Genomic DNA, 17,694 nt, shown 5'->3' on the forward strand with positions numbered 1-17,694 from the left:
ATATAAACAAAAGCTTGTCTCGGACATCACAGGTCACCTTTAACTGCTGACGAAAAGGTTTGGCATTACAGTATATAAAACGAAACAATAAATAATGCATAATTTACACAAAAAAATGGCTTCACAGTGAAAAATTATAAAATCCAAAAAAAAACTAAGATAAAAAACAAAAACAAAAATGAATGAAATATAAAGCGATTGGCATCAATGTAGACCACAACGATATTCAGGATCCGGCTTTTACTATTGCCAATAAAGCTAAGGGACAGGCTGTTAAACTGAGCCTGAAATCTCGTGAAAATAATATCACGATGCACATGCTTTTTACATAAAGTTATTAAATACAAATATAACAAAATATTTGTTTACTTGATTTTACGAATAAAACAAATTAACACAACATGACATTAACTGCAAATAATAACAGCTCCTACCGTGGCCAAAAAAAGCAAACCATAAAAGAAAACAGCTCACCTGCATCGCCAAAAACTGAGGAGGCCATGTGAACACATTTGTTTGCAATTTTATTGATGCATGTTGAACACTGCGTAAGCCGGTGCAGGGACATGGAATGTAGATAGAGCAGCTTCATAGATTTCTCTCGCATATATTTTGCATTTAAACCTGAGAAGTTCAAGGCGTGTGTCCCAACACATTATGAAATAATTTCATTGAACTTACTCTTTCAAAATGTGTTCCTTATTGCATAGATGTCATATCCAAATAAATGACATTTCTTTTTCTTTAAAAATGAAATAGTGGATACTATGAGTACCAATTTAAAAAAAGTTTTCTGTTTGTTGCATTGATAGACACGAACTTGTTGTGCTGTGCAAAACATTGAAGCTATATTTATATTTTTCACAAATTAAATGAGGTACATTATATAGGATTGTAAATATTATTCACTTTTAAATGAATGAGTTCATTTCATACTGGACTGTTCAAAATTAAATTAATTTAATAATACGAAAAAATAAATTCCGTTTTGGATGAAAAACTATGTATTCATTACGTATATACCTTTATTACGTTTACACAGATTACGGGAGCGCAATAACAGCTGCATTGAATGATGTATATAACCAAATTGAAACGAAGTTGGTATGGTCTAGAAATGGTAAAGGCAGGAATTCCAAGCAAGTTTTGATTATTATCAGTGACGGTAAGTGACAGCTATTTCAGTAATAGTGTACATTAGAAAAATAATTATTCAATTATTTACTTAAACAATACATAACATATCTTAATATAAATAAATAATGAATAAATAAATGAATGAATGAATGACTGAATGAATGATTCATATGATTGAATGAATGAATGAAGGAAGGAAGGAAGGATGGAAGGAAGGAAGGAAGGAAGGAAGGAAGGAAGGAAGGAAGGATGCACATATCTTTAAATAGATTGTTTAGTTGCGTGTCTGTCGAAAGAATATGAAAGAGTCAGTCCCTTTGATACTTTAGTTAAATAAACAATTTGAATTATCTTATTCTAGAAATTACACATATTATAACACAATTTAAGTCGTTTTGTAAATCACCTATATTCATGTTCGGTTGTTGCTGTTTTTCTTTTCTCATTTCAGAAGGGCACTTTGGAAATAAGATTAATATCATTGCTGTTGTATATTCTTAATGTGTTACTTTTATTACATGTACTATTATTATTATATTAAATTACAAGAATATTCTTTTAACCCAAATTTTACTGTCTCTTGATTTAAAAAAAGATGTTTCATTAACTAAAGCTGCATGCACTTATAAAAGATGACAATATAGAAAGACATAGTTCACTTAACGTTGTAAGCAGACAACTACTTATTCATATTTATTTTTCTAAAAAACTTTAGAATATTGCCTAAAAAAGCATACTATTTAACAGGAAGATTTACAAGTATGGGTGATCCTACTGATGCCGCTTCAAAACTTAAAAATGACTTTGATGTGGAAATATATTCATTTGCAATCGGGAACAAAACATATACAATAGGCTTTTATACGATGAGCGACCTGGCATCACAAATTGAAAACGAACAGCATTTCTTTCAAATAAGTAATGATGAGTCTGTCTTAAATGAGGATTTGAGCAGTTTATCAACACAGATAAAAAGTAAGATAATCGTTTATTTTTTTATTTTCATTTACGTGTTTGGATTTACTTTTTTGCTGCTACCTAGCTATTTATCTACCCAACTTTTCATCTTATTTTTATTATTCATACTTAAATTGCATTAATAAATAAATTTCAGCAGTTCGTTTAAGCCCTGGTAAAAGCGGTCTTGTTATAGTAATGTTTGTGATAAATTTCTGATAAATTACAGCTCGTTTAAACCCTGTAAAAGTGACTATGATAAAGAAGTCCGCGAAGGGAAGACAATATATATTTTCAAGTGATTGAAATTGTTAATTGCTTCCAAGGGATCACTGTTTTCCAGATTTTAATATTGCAAGTTCAATTGATGTTTCGACTGTGTAACTATTTATTCAAATATAAAAAATTACTTTCACTTTCGGTTTTAAACTAACAATGGACGAAATACTATCACGCGCGTCCAAGCCGCCATGTTAAAAGAAGTGCGTTCCCATCATGCTTAGAGTGGTTTCACACAGGTCAGTAAGACCGGTGTACACCATGCTGGTTAAGCAAAAGCGGTCTTAATGTGATAGTATTTTTGATAAATATTGTCAATCTTTTTTGAGATTATATTAAACCAATGATTGTATTAAGTATCAATAATAGCTGTACTTTCTAAGATGATTTAAAAAGAGGTAGAGTTATATCCTATTTTAACGGCGGTGGGGATAAGAATGAAGCAAATAATACCGACGGGCATACATTTTGTATATCAAAAATATTTGAACGCCATATCGCCTAACAAATACACTCATGCTTCGCAAAAACCAATATAATTCATAATAAACAATCAGGATATTGCAAAAATCATTATTGTAATATTGAATCTATTTCTTTAAAGATACATTGTTAAAAGGTGTACACAGTGAAAAAATACCGGGACTCTTAAGCAATTAAAATAATTTTTCGATTTTGAAAAAAAAACACGTGTTTTTTTTTTTTTTTTTTTTTTTTTTTTTAAATTAATAATTTAAAATCCAGAAACATTGTATACTGTCCATTTTTGACCATTTTTTATATTACATTGTTTATGGGATAAAGGAAACACAAACTACACAACATAAATAACAATCAGTTTTAACAACAATTGCTGAAATCATTTTACAGCAACGAAAAAGATCTCGAACAACGGAGGTATTCGAATCTCTTTACTGGTTACCATTCCTTGACAGATGTAAATACCACAAGGCATTCCTTATTTTTAAAATATTGAATAACATGACACTAATCTTAAAGTCATAACAGCAAATAAAAAAAATACAATTTAAGCTATATCTCATGAAATGATACTGTTTTATGGACAAGATCTGAAAGATATATTTTCTTATCATGGCATGAACATTTGGAACAGTACACTTTTAAATATTCGCAATTTTGACAATATGTAATGTTTTAAAGACAGAATAATAACATGTCTTAATATAAATGAATGAATGAATGAATGATGCACATATTTTTAAATAGATTGTTTAGTTGCATGTCTGTCGAAAGAATATGAATGAGTCAGTCACTTTGATACTTTAGTTAATAAACAAATTGAATTGTCTTATTCTAGACATTACACATATTATACACACTTTAAGTCCTTTCGTCTTTCACCTGTATTCATGTTCTGTTGTTGCTCCTTTCATTTTTCAACATTGGAAATAATATTGGTATAATTGCTGTTGTGTTACTATTATTACATGTACTATTATTATTATATTAATATACAAGAATATTCTTTTAACCCAAATTTTACTGTCTCTTGATTTATAAAAAGAGAAGTTTCATCAACTAAAGCTGCATGCACTTATAAAAGATGACAACATAGATAGACATAGTTCACTTAACGTTGTAAAGCAGACTCTTACTTATTCAGATTTATTTTTTTCTGAAATACTTTAGAATATTGCCTAAGAAAAGCTTTAGAATATTGCCTATAAAAGCATACTTTAACCGGGAGATTTATAACTATAGGTGATCATTCTGATGCCGCTTCAAGACTTAAAAAAACAGATACAATAGGCTATTATACGATGAGCGACCTGGCATCACAAATTGAAAACGAACAGTATTTCTTTCAAATAAGTAATGGTGAGTCTGTCTTAAATATTGATTTGAGCAGTTTATCAACAAAGATAAAAAGTAAGATAATCGTTTATTTTTTTATTTTCATTTATGTGTTTGGATTTACTTTTTTGCAGCTATCTAGCTATCTATCTATCCAACTGTTCATCTTATTTTTATTATTCATACTTAAATTGCATAAATAAATAAATTTCAGCCGTTCGTTTAAGCCTTGGTAAAAGCGGTCTTGTTATAGTAATGTCTGTGATAAATTTCTGATAAATTACAGCTCGTTTAAGCCCTGGTAAAAGCGGCCTCGATGTCGTATTACTTGTTGATGTATCCTCCAGCATTGGGGACAGGTCATTTCATTTGGCTAAGAAATTTATGAAGCTACTCGTAGATTCTTTTGGTGTTTCCAGAGAAGAGTCCGGAGGTATATTTTATCTTTATATACCATTTTTAGAATATCAATCAAAATTGTCTCACTTGGAAAAAGTATATTGTAAAAAACGATTGTCAACTGTGTAATAAATGTCGAACGTTTATTTTTTTTCTATTTCTTGTGTCTCTTAATGTCATACAGACGATTGTCACTGTCGTATTTCTTGTCACATTAACACAAATTTTGTCTAATTGTAGGAACAGATGGAACACGATTTGCTCTTATCACGTTTAGTGATCAGGCAGATGTTGTTTTCAACCTGAATGATAGAACCGCACGATCCAAAACCGAAGTGAAGAAAAGAATTGACAATATACAGGTTAGGCTCTTCCTGTGCTTATTATGCTTATAATATATCTTATATATTTAATCAGTTTTTGTTTGGAAAATGTGGTTGTTTTTTTCTAGTTTAAATATTGACTCTTTGAGCGTGCTCGTCGCTGAGAAGAAATAAAGTTTTATATGACAAGAGGATTTGTTTGACATGTACTTAGATAGGCAGAAAACGAAAACCATGGTTAAAAGACAGCGTTCTTAGATAAATATAGTAGTGTTGTTTTACCAAAATAGACTTTAATTATTATCCTTTTGATGTCAAATATATATCGTACATTCGTTAAACATTATCAAAGATTACACCCTCTGTTTTTATTTACATCTGGCACTACGTGGTAGAACTACTTTCAACCCGATTGAAATCTTATCTCACATGAGTTCATCTGACACTTCACTTCATATCTTTTACTGTTTTTTTTCACATAAGTGAAATCTTTTTTAGTCATTAATATTGTGTATAACCAAATTCCACTAGAAAAGTATATAAATAACACATGGGTTTGTGGGTAACAGTATATAAATAACACATGAGTTTGTGGGTAACAGTAAAAATATCATCCCGAGGAAAATACTGTTACCCGATGCGTAGCCGAGGGTAACAGTATTTTACGAGGGATGATATTTTTACTGTTACTCACAAACCCATGTGTTATTTATTTTATTACCCCGAACAAAAATACTCATCTGAAATTGTCAACTAAATCTAACTGTAACAAAAATAAACCAATAGTAACAATAACTAAATTGTCCTTACCTTTTAAGTTTTAAGTGTACTTTAGGCCTACTTGAGAAGTTTTCTTTTTCTTTTATTCTTGATGCAAGTGATGATATCTACAAATCATAAACATACAATAAGCTAGGTTTTATTTAGAAAACAAAACACTAACCCATTTACACGGTTATGATCTGTGAAATCTGATCCTTCTGTTTCCAGAATATTCTTAGCATGGTTTTTGACAAAATAACGATGATATCCTATGTCTGTCCACCATCTCTGTAACGTTTCACTGATTAAAATTGTTAAATAATCCTTTGTTGCATGATTAAATCGTCTGCATGTTCCAGTTTAACACATAATTATTTACATTGCAAGTACTTCCGTTGAAAACGGATGTTCGCTTTTTGACTATTCAACAAAAAGATATTTTATACACGAAAAGCACACCAGGGTGCGAACTACTAAATTTTATGGGTGTCATAGATACTCCAGAGAAGAAATTGATGTCCTATCGGGGTTAAACGTCGAAAATAAGAATGAATCGAGAAAAAAATGGCGGCCATTTTAATTCATTTCATTTAGAAAATAGACCACGTGACCAGATTTTATACTGTTAAAAAATACTGTTACCTCTGTAACAGTACAAAATTCTTAATCACGTGGTACACTTGCATTAACAGTAAAAATAACTCCCAGAGGCCTATAGGAAATAAGCATTACGAAAAAAGTGAGGGGTAATAATAAAATATCATCCCGAGGAAAATATTTCTGCAACTTTACGCCTCGGGTAACAGTATTTTTATGAGGGATGATATTTTTACTGTTACTCAAAAACCCATGTGTTATTTTTTTTAATACCCCGAACAAATACTGTGATGATCTGAAATTGTCAGTAACAAAAATATATCAAGAGTAACAATAACAAAATGTCCTTATCTTTTAAGTTTTAAGTGTACTGTAGGCCTACTTGAGAAGTTTTCTTTTCTTTTATTCTTTAAGCAAGTGATGATATCTACCAATCATAAACATACAATCAGCCGTGTTTTATTGCAAGTAAATGAACCCTATTAATTTAGGTGTCAAAGGTTCAAAGGTCAAGGTCATACTGGCCTTTTATTTCATATTTATATTATTTCCGACATCAAACTTCACAGGTACAATGGTCTTGGCAAGTAGATTAGCCCTACTTATTTTAGGATCAAGGACACGTTGACATTTTGTATATAAATAGTTTCCGACCAGTAACGGAACACATGACCAATTTGCTGGCATTTAGGTGGGTGGGGGTACATACAAATTGTATAAACATAATTATCTTGTTGTAGTAGAGACGTGTCGGTGAGTAAATATTGGTAGAGACATGTGTTTGGGGTTTGTTTTAGATGTATGCCGGAGATATGTGTTGTAGAGTGGTAGTAGGTATAGTGGTTGTTGAGATATGTTAGGGAGAAATTTGTGTAGACATGTGTGTGGTTATATTGTAGACATGTGTGTGGTTATATTGTGATGATTTGTGGGTGATTTCTTTAATAGACATCTCGTGCAAATATATAATAGAGAATAAGCTTAAATTGTCGACTACTCGGGTATAAGTTGTTAGAAATCTAAGTTACTTAAATACATAAAATTCCTTTTAGAATTCTGGCGGTGGTACAAATTTAATGACCGCTTTACATACAGTGATTAGAGAAATCCATTTTCCTGTTATCATGAAAGATCGACGGCGAATGAGCGATGGAACACGTGTAATATTTCTTCTCACGGACGCGGAGGAGACGAGTAATGTCCGGAAGGACCGTATCAGGACAGTAGCAAACACCTTAAAAACTGGTAATTGTACTGACACTGAAATTATCCTGACAGTTATTTTTCTTTAAAGATGTCATAAACAGTTGTTTGTTATCGACGCGTGATAAGTGTGATCCAGTCTTTACAAGCTGTTGTTAAAGATCCTGTAACACATTTTTTATGGTTCTATATTAAAAATATGTGTGCATATCATATGTAATCATTTAAATATGTGCATTCATTTCTTATGGTAAAACTTGACTTAAACTTTATAGAAAATTAAAAATTTATTACCTTCCTTTATTTACATGAAATGTTAAATTTTGTAATATCTTAATTTGAGCATCATATTTATGATTTAAAACCATAAAAAAATTGTGTTACAGGATCTTTAAAATTTAAACGTATGATTATACAGTTTTTAGAAGTGTCAATGACTGCGGTATAGACAGATATTAAATTTAGAGGAACTGGACGGATCCTCTAGTATAGTGATTCTTTATGAAGTGTACCTACATGTATATAATATATATATATATTTGTAATTTATGCCGGATTTTGAGTGTGTGGCTGATTAGTGGATGGGGCAAAAATAAACAACTATTTTTAAAAATTATAAATTCTGTTCTTTGGCCAATATGAATTCCCGCCATCTAAGTGTTTTAGTACATTTTAATGAAAAGTTTCGATACATAACTATGCTTTTGACATGATTGATTTCTTCTCCATTTTCTTTTTTAGTTCGTTGTTTATTTATTATTTTTATTATTATTATTATTATTTTGCAGTTGGTAATTTCGAGATATTTTGTATTGGAATTGGAAAAACCATAGACTACAATACCTTGACTGAAATAGCCTCAACACCTCGACACGTTTTTTCCTTGTCTAAAATTAAAGACCTGGAGAAAATAGGACAAAGTATAACAGGGAAAAACATTGGTATTTTACTTATTACTTTGTTTCAGCTAATTGTTGAATACCAGTTACTTTATTTGATGTAATTGATATATACATATAGATTGATTTGTTATAAATAGATAAGATACGTGTATTAGTGAGTAGCGTATAATAAGCCATTTGACACATAGCTTCAGAGGAGAAAATATACGACTATATACGAGTTGATAAAACTGCACGTTTGTAACGTCGCTTTTCATTGGATAATTGTAACGTTTATATAGTTTTATATACACGGCTGCTGTCGATTCACGAAGAAATCCTAATGGCTCGGGTGATCTTGACAGGTAAGATATCCACATATATCACTCCAAAACCAAAATAACATATAAAATAAACGTCACGATTATCCAATGAAAAATGACGTTACAAACGTGCAGTATTATAAAGGGCCATATAAATTATAACTTATAATATCCCATCGTCAATACTGTATTAAGGTTATAAATATTACTATGCTTGTGTCTTTTTTTATTTGTTTTGGGTTTTATGTCACATCGACACAGTATATGTCATATCGCGACGTTCCAGCTTTACTGGTGGAGGAAGACCTCAGGTGCCCTTCCGTGCATTATTTTCAAGCACGAACGGGCACCTGAGTAGAACCACCGACGTTCCGTAAGCTAGCTGGATAGCTTCCTCACATGAAAGAATCCAAAGTCCCTGTTGGGATCCCTGTCGGGATTCGAACCCACAGCAGTGAGGGGCAAGTGGTTTGAAGTCAAAGACCTTAACCACTCGGCAAATCGCCCCCTGCTTGTGGCTGATCAGGCAAGACTTATAAAATAACGCGGAGTTCTGTCGAGTCTTTCAATTTATTTATTCTTCTCCATTTTTTTTAATTTATAACTTATTAATTTTATTTTTTTGCCGAGTCTGAAGAAATTAATTATATGTTTATGAGACACATGTTTGGTTTTCTATTTATCATATTTTTTATTTAAATTTGCGATTCTTAGATGAAAGAAAAAAATCTTAAACTTCACAAAAATATCACAATCAAGTATTGAGACTTGATGGTATACGGTAATTTTTCATGTATGTAAAAATTGTTTGAATTGCAATAGATGTCCCATTTGTGTTTAAATATTAAAATAGTTTTGATAGAGCGTTTACAGGGGTGTATCACGCTGGGGGCAGGATCTGATCCCCAAGCGTCTGTGATCAAAACGACAAGCACCGCTCAGACCAATATTATTTCTGAAACATTAAATTCGGCGTAGAAGTGTAAATATAAAGTAATTTGATGAAAACGATATTTCACTAGTGTAATAACACTTGTATGTGACGTCATTTGATTTACAATCAAACAGCGCGCAAATTTGAGCGTTACACTATAGGTGCGTCAATGGCAAATGTTAAATTTGGTAATATCTTAATAGATAATGCTTATTGTAACTTACAATATTGACAAATCCTAATTTGAGCATCATATTATGAAATAAAACCATAAAAAGAGTGTTACAGGATCCTTAACGCTATACATGTTTGTACAACGCAAATGATGTCACGTCAAAATACATGCACCGCTTTGCAATACCGTTTTACGGAGTCGCAAAAGCGGCACGAGAATGTGATAAACCATGAAATGTATTTTTTGTTTCAGATTACGGACAGTGTGGTGTTTCAGAAAATATGGTTAAATTATCACGTTCAGAGAGAGCAGAGGAGGTAAATAGAAGTACATGTACACAATAAACATTGAAATTTTAAGTATGTAGAAAAAGTCAGTGTTTGATGAAAATTCAATTATTCAATATAAAGTGAAGGTAGAGTCTTGGAAAAAGGTCACTAAAATGTCAGTTTATAAATAAAATAAAGTATACGCATCGTTCAGGCAAATTTAGTAATGAGATAAAAACAAAATCTGACACTCATTGTCATTTGATATGTACTTTCAGGGGAATAAAAAACTCATCAGAGGCTCAATGAACATTTTCCTGAACATGTTTAATAAAAGTTGATATTAAATTACACTGTAAAAATCACATATTCATGAGTATAAAAATAATGTTGCCCATTCATTAATATTGTTTTCCCAACAAAAAAAAGAAAGAATAGTGATACGTGTATATCTATTTCTTACAGGGGGCGTGGCCATGGTTGGGTTGGTTGAGTGTTTTAGATGACGAAGACATACCTCATACATGTGGGGGTGCCGTAGTTTGTGACCGGTGGTTTCTCACAACTGCTAGCTGTGTGTCTAGGAAAAAAGGTGGTCAAGTGGTTCCGTATAAGACGTCAAGGGTTTGTACATTTGAAGGGATTGATACATCACGTGACAGCTTGTAAATTTATTTTTACTTTCGACTCAACTTAAACAGACTCAGTCAAACGTTATCTGTAATTTCGTGTATTTCTGTAGTTGTCTTTGTTCCCAACGCAGCTACCTTTTTCCAGAATTGTGTGCATAACAACAGCGGATGTCGCGTGCCGGATGTCGCGTGCCGAATGCGTGCCGGATGTCGCGTGCCGGATCTCGCGTGCCGTGTTACAGATGTTATGAAGTTGTCTCTTCATCCTTTAAGTTTTGTTAAATTTCTCTGGTGTTGAACATTGAATAACTCTTAACTTTTGAGGTTGCACTTTTCCAATATAACTCAAGAATAGACTCAATCGAAACGTGTTTATATTTTTTCTTGTTATTTAGTCGTTTTTATTGCTTCCGAGGCATACACTATTTTTTAGATTTTTTTTCAAGCAACCAAATGCGTTTAAAACCCGTATAATCTTCACGAAATCATAAATGTTTGATTACATTAGTGGTAAAAACATGTCAGAGAATATTTTAAAATGTAAAAAGTATCCAGAAAGGAGAGTTAGACTGCATGTATATGTCAAAACAAGCACCAAAGGGTGTTGGAACATACCGGGAAGTATTGTCAAAACAAGCACCAAAGTATGTCGGAACATACTGAGAAATGATTGAATAACAAAGGGTATCAACACATGCTGAAGAAGAATTTTGAAACTTACTAGGAATGTCTTTAACATGTAGAACATTCTAGAAGTACTGAATTTGAAATAAACTTGACGCAATTTGTTAACCGGAGTTTGTCGAATCATGCAGCAAAAAGTAAAAAAAAAACATGTCAGGGATCATGGACACTTACCATACTGAAGATGAATGTCGAAAGGTATCGGAGATTGTCGTAAAATGACGCAAAATGTTGAAACGCGCCGATTATCAAACGCTTGAGATGACTGTCCTATTGTACAATGTATCTGCATGCATAACAATAGTGGATCAATTCTGACGCACGTACTTTACTGATGATCAAATTTTAATTAAACATCAACTTGCTGCTCATTAAAAAATATTATTATTTATTCCTTTCTTTGTGATTTTGAAAACGAAAACAAATTCAAAATTTGGAAAAAGTGCATAATTCGTTGTTTCTCGCCCAATGAAGCAAGTGTAAATGAGGTTCAACAATTTATGGCATAGGCTTAATATCAAAGCTCTATGGATGCTTCTAAATTCGAGATGTATAAATGCTGTATTCGGTTTAAGCCGGTGTAAGGTGGCGTGTACAGAACCTTGCACTTTTCTGTACCGTTCACCAACAGATCACATCCGTGTTATTTGTGCCGTGTGGCGGCTGTAAAAAGTCTCCCCGTACATTTAATCAATGATGTTATATTTTCGATCCTTGAAAATCGTTCAGCACGACATTATTGTTGTGCTTGTGGTATTTTTGGTTTCAACTTTTCGGCATTTTGTAGCTGGGTGGTTCCAATATTCCTACTTGGATGGTGTTGAATCACCCTTGGGATATGTTGCCTGCTTTTTAAATTTGTCTTTTGACGTCTTATCTGTGAGACGCTGGCTTTATAACCTCTGATCCCCTTTCAAAATTCCATTTTATTTAGTTCCGCCCTTTGTTTTCTCGTTTAGGGCACACGCTTTTTATTACTTGGGGACCATACGCCGCTTTTCATGGAATGGCACGGAAGTGTCACATTGAAGGTTCCATGATACCCGCCATATGAACACGTCTGCGGATGTTTCTAAATTCAAAATTTTACTATTTCATGTTAAAATGTTGAATTCTGCTTAAGGCGGTGCTAGGGGGCGTGGACGGTAACTTGCACTTTTCAGTACCGTCCATGAACAGGCTCAATCAAACCGAGCCTGCAACATTTTCAATTTTGCCGTGTTGGGCTTTCTTTAGGGATTCTGTATTTATCTATTTTAGTCAAACCAAGCTTTCAACATAGCTTTGCAACTTTGTGGTTCCGTGCGTTTTCGGGGCTTGCGGCTTGCGGCTAAACCTAACCCTACTTCCTTCTAATAAATTATTTAACTGTTTTTTCTATCACAGCCATGACAAACAGAGTTCTTCAAGGATGAAAATATTAATTCTGCCAAGTTTAATCACTTTCGACCTTGTGGTATGAAAGTGATTGTTTGAAAGTTAAACTGTGAACGTTGTTGTAACATAAAACCGGCGAATTTGACATTTGGTGATTCCACAAGCTCACTGTTACAGAATATGATAAACAAGACCAACAAAGTAGGGTGGCGTTCAATGAACGAAACCCCTACACGACCCATAAACGCAGAACCACAGCAAGGAGCCCAACAGGACCTAAATCAAAACAGGAAAGGGCATAAAAAAAAAGCTTAAAGTTGATTTAGATATACTGCTCAAAATTGGATAAGGATCGTCTTTTCGTAAACTCCATGTTATTTTGGCAGATTATCTAAGCAAGTCTGAAATGAATAGTGCCATTTGAATGCTTCAAGTTGGGCCCCAATAGCGACAGGTTGCGAATATAATTTGCGTGAACCCAGGACCTATTCAAGAATGGAAAATCCATTCCTTACAACTGGAAATGTATTGCATTTGCATGTTGGAGGTCGAGAACTCTTAACCACTGAAGCTAAAGACCGATTGTTCAGCAACTGATTCAGAATGCTACCGGTGTGCGTATAAGTACACCAACCTGTAAGAAATTGGTTACATGAAATAGGGCTGATGTTCCTAAAATTGAGAATTGAACCATTTTTGTGTTTCAATGTTGAATTGTGCTTTAGCAGGTGCTAAGGGGGTTAGAACGGTAGCATGCAAATTTCACCACTGTCCTAACATGTTCAGTCAAACCGAGCCTGCAACATTCCAATTTTATCGTTTTGGACGTTCTGTATGGTTCCTGTTCTTTATTTTTGCTTGCAAAATGCACCCCATTGACAATGAAGCATATCTAAGATGGTTAGAAATGAGCACGAAATCATTGTACATGTACCCAATATGACTGGGCCCCTGTTCCTTTCACATATCAGTCTAGGTTCTGTGTAGACTTCCCGAACATGTGTGTTAAAGTTTGTAGAATGCCTAATCAGCGCTTTTCACCAGTTTGGGTTGAAGAACATGGTCATTTTGGCGGAGGTCTAGTCGTGGTATTGGCGGGGTTTAGTGGTCAGAGGAAATGCCCTAAATCCCATAGATCATGCTATAGTAATCTGATACAGAAAGCAGTTTTATCCCAGACTTACCAGCATGATCGCACTTAATGAAATATATTTGGCTCAAGGCATCATTTCAAAATATTATTAAAAAATAATCGGCGAAATTAATGGATAGATTGTCTTTATTACACATGTTTTGAAACATTAATTTTTTTTATATTTACACCCGTACACAGCTGAAACTATATTTAACTTTAGCTCATTGTTACTGTAGCGTAATTCAGGATACTAGTACCAAATACATTGTAACAAAAGCTGTAAAGTAGATGACCTTCGGAAGCATATAAAGTAATAATATTATTAAAATAGAAAATCGTAGACTCTGTTCGATTGAACTAGTTAATATATTTTCCCTTAGTAATAAACAGACACAAAATTATGCAGGGGCGTATCTTCCTTTAGGCCTGGTATTATAAGAATCTTACACCGGCTGCTGCTACAGACCAGAATATCTAGCTCGAGGGTAAGAAGCTTTGCCGAGTTTCCGCTAAACAGTTACCCGAGAGCTAGATATTCCCGTCTGTACCAACAGCCGGTGTTTGATTCTTTTTCTTGCATATTACATGTCAATTATTTTCGGAACAGAAATTATGAAAACTGATATTCCAATTACGCACTTTTTTCTTATAGTAGCGTATGAACATACAACTTCATTCATAACGGAAAAATGACGTCATCATAAGAACGCGATTCATTCATGAAAGACGCGCGTCAATGACGCCATTTAAAGCACGCGACTTGTCTTACATGGGGGTGTAAGACAGAGTTTTCTAGCACCGGTGTAAACGGTAGATAATCCTGTATGATATGCAAGAAAACGTTATCTTTACTTTCTTTTACTTGTCTACGTGCTTTGTCTGGCATAAATTTAAGGAAAATATACGACAAACCGATTGCACAAACTTTGTAAAAAGGGACATGCCCAAGATCTCACAAAAAAGTTAAACATGAATCTAAACCAAGCTACATCTTTCTTGTGTATAACAAACATTACTACATTTTAAAAGTAAGAAAGATCAATGATATTATGACCGGAGAATATAATTTATCTTATTTCTGTTCACATGACTGAGAAACAGAAAATATACAAATGCATTTTGGTAATTACACTCGACATTTTATACGATACGGTAGCCAGTATATCAATTGACACGATACGGTAGCCAGTATATCAATTGACACGATACGGTAGCCAGTATATCAATTGACTAAGATACGGTAGTCAGTATATCAATTGACTAAGTACCCATCGTTAATTTCATAGATAAGCATGAATTATATGCGATGTAATTCTATAAAAAGTAAGGGCACGAATTATAAATGCGGGTGCTGGTTTGGATGATGTTAGGTTTTCGGCAAATTGCCTAGGGAATTACAACAGTCGAAAATCGGTTATTAGATATGTTCTGCGCTCCAAACACGTTTGTTAAAATTATCAATGAACTCGTAGTAGTAAAATTAATTGTAAGGTGTGGTGCTGTAAATATCTTTTGCTGTACAAATTAATGCGTATTCTAATTATTTGTCATTCTCTCTCACAGATGAATGTTTTTCTGAGTGATTATGATATTTTGAAAGAGGACACAAACGAGATTTGGCCAATCGTTCACGATGTTATGATTCATGACAAATATACGGGAGAAGAAATAGGAAGTCTTGGTATTTATGCTAACGACGTAGCCTTGCTGGATTTTGGGCAGAAAGAATCCGAACGACCAGTCTTTAATAAATATTTGCGACCAATTTGTGTCGCAACAGGTACATAAAATATTCAATTAATAAATCTAATTAAGCTCCTGCTGCTAGAGTAATACATGATAGATGATCTATCATTTGTTTATTGTAAACACACCATGTTATTGATAGCTTTTGTAAACAGATTATACCTTCATGATCTTAACACAGTGTTTTTTCAGACTGCTCATGAGGTTGGTTGTTGGGGTCTTAAGAGAGGGTGTTTTTGTTGTTGTTGCTTTTTGTTTGTTGTTTGTTTTTTGTTGTTTTTTTTTGTTTGTTTTTTGGGGTTTTTTTTTTTTTTTGGAGGGGGGGTGTTATTATTATTATTATTATTATTATTATTATTATTATCATCATTATCATTATCATTATTATTATTATTATTATTATTATTATTATTATTATTATTATTATTATTATTATCATTATCATTGTTATTATTATTATTATTATTATTATTATTATCATTATTATTATTATTATTATTATTATTATCATTTTTATGATGATGATTATTATTATTATTATAATAATTATCATTATTATTATTATTATTATTATTATCATTATTATTATTATTTTTATTATTATTATTATTATTATCATTATCATTGTTATTATTATTATTATTATTATTATTATTATTATTATTATCATTATTATTATTATTATTCGTTGCTTAAGAGGGGTTTCTCCTTTGTGTATTACTTCATATGTCACTTATTAAATTGTATCCGTTTATTTAAGCTAAAGATTCTCTTAAAGCTGCGAAGACGTACTTCAGAATATCGCAGTCATTCTCGAGTCATATCAACACATTCACCGCCGGGTGGGTAATGCACCAGATATAACATATATCATACAAGTCTACTGCATTCAAAAATGATGCAGAATCAGAGATCTGATTGTGAAACAAAAGTATTGCAAAGAGGAGGTACGAGAATATTGACTTGGATCGCTTTTCTGCGTTGGAGAGGAATTTGAAGAAAGGTATATTTAAAATTTATTAAAGAAAATCTATGTTAACATTTCCAGAATCGTTCCAGCTTTTTTAATCAAGGACTGCTTCAAGTGCACTCTTCTTGCATTTCTTCAGGCACAAGCGGACACCTAAATAGAACCTACGACCAAACTTAACCTAAACCTTAGGACTGTTTCAAGTGCCTCTTTTGTTCATTTCTTCAGCACAAGCGGACACCTCTGAATAGAACCTACGACCACCCTTAACCCTAACCCTAGGACTGCTTCAAGTGCCTCTTCTTGCATTTCTTCAGGCACAAGCGGACACCTGAATAGAACCTACGACCACCCTTAACCCTAACCCTAGGACTGCTTCAAGTGCCTCTTTGTGCATTTATTCAGGCACAAGCGGTCACCTGAATAGAACCTACGACCACCCTTAGTTTCCTCATACAATTTTGAACATGATTCGAAACCCACAGGGTAAGTGGCAAGTAATTTGTGATCGGTGGCCTTAATAGCCCAGCTTTGGAGGTCTCTTTAACCGACTGCAAATTCAACAAAATTTTATGACCATCAGATTAAAAGTCAGTGATCAATTGTCACGGAGAAATTTCGCATCACCCAATGATAAACCAGTGACCACTGGATTACAAATCCGATGATCTCCTGGATAATATAAAAAGAATATATATAAACATACATGGCATTCACAATCTTAATTTTTCAAATTTCAATCTTGAAGGTACAGTATAACTACTGAAAGAGATATCATCTCTATATCATCTTTTCAGTGACTCATGCATGGGTGACATTGGAGGTCCATTCATGGTACAGATGCACGACAAGAGGTTCTTCAGCCTAGGCCTAGCACTGAAAACCCGTGATTGCAAACAGAAAAACAACTACAGTATTTTCCTAAATCTTCTACACCCAGCAGTCAGTGAATGGATAAATCGTGTATTAGATGGGTGTAACAAGTTCGGAAGCAAAGATGATTAAAAGTTTTACGAGCTACCTGATTAATATCTGTATATCTGTTTTTTTTTTTTTTTGTTTTTTGTTTTTTGTTGTTTTTTTTTTTTTTTTTTTT

General features: G+C 33.0%; 1 protein-coding gene across 1 annotated transcript; it reads left to right on the forward strand.

Moving 5' to 3' along the window:
- Nucleotides 1-944: 944 nt before the first annotated feature.
- Nucleotides 945-16,492, forward strand: LOC132742003 (complement C2-like). Its single transcript, XM_060730286.1, has 11 exons — nt 945-1,165; nt 1,885-2,112; nt 4,096-4,212; nt 4,475-4,621; nt 4,828-4,949; nt 7,322-7,514; nt 8,261-8,413; nt 10,038-10,102; nt 10,520-10,678; nt 15,446-15,662; nt 16,389-16,492. Exons 1-11 carry the CDS (start codon nt 1,003-1,005, stop codon nt 16,490-16,492), a joined length of 1,668 nt encoding a protein of 555 aa, XP_060586269.1. The 5' UTR covers nt 945-1,002.
- Nucleotides 16,493-17,694: the final 1,202 nt, after the last annotated feature.

Source organism: Ruditapes philippinarum, unplaced genomic scaffold, assembly GCF_026571515.1.
Source record: "Ruditapes philippinarum isolate M1 unplaced genomic scaffold, ASM2657151v2 ctg1205_1_1_1_1, whole genome shotgun sequence".
Taxonomy (NCBI): Eukaryota; Metazoa; Mollusca; class Bivalvia; order Venerida; family Veneridae; genus Ruditapes; species Ruditapes philippinarum.

Excerpts from the sequence above, each read along its gene's own strand:
- LOC132742003 (XM_060730286.1), top strand. The coding sequence starts at position 1,003 with ATGTATTCATTACGTATATACCTTTATTACGTTTACACAGATTACGGG. Across the intron at positions 1,166-1,884 it reads TTTGATTATTATCAGTGACG|GAAGATTTACAAGTATGGGT; the intron begins GTAAGTGACAGC and ends ACTATTTAACAG. Across the intron at positions 15,663-16,388 it reads ACCAATTTGTGTCGCAACAG|CTAAAGATTCTCTTAAAGCT; the intron begins GTACATAAAATA and ends CGTTTATTTAAG.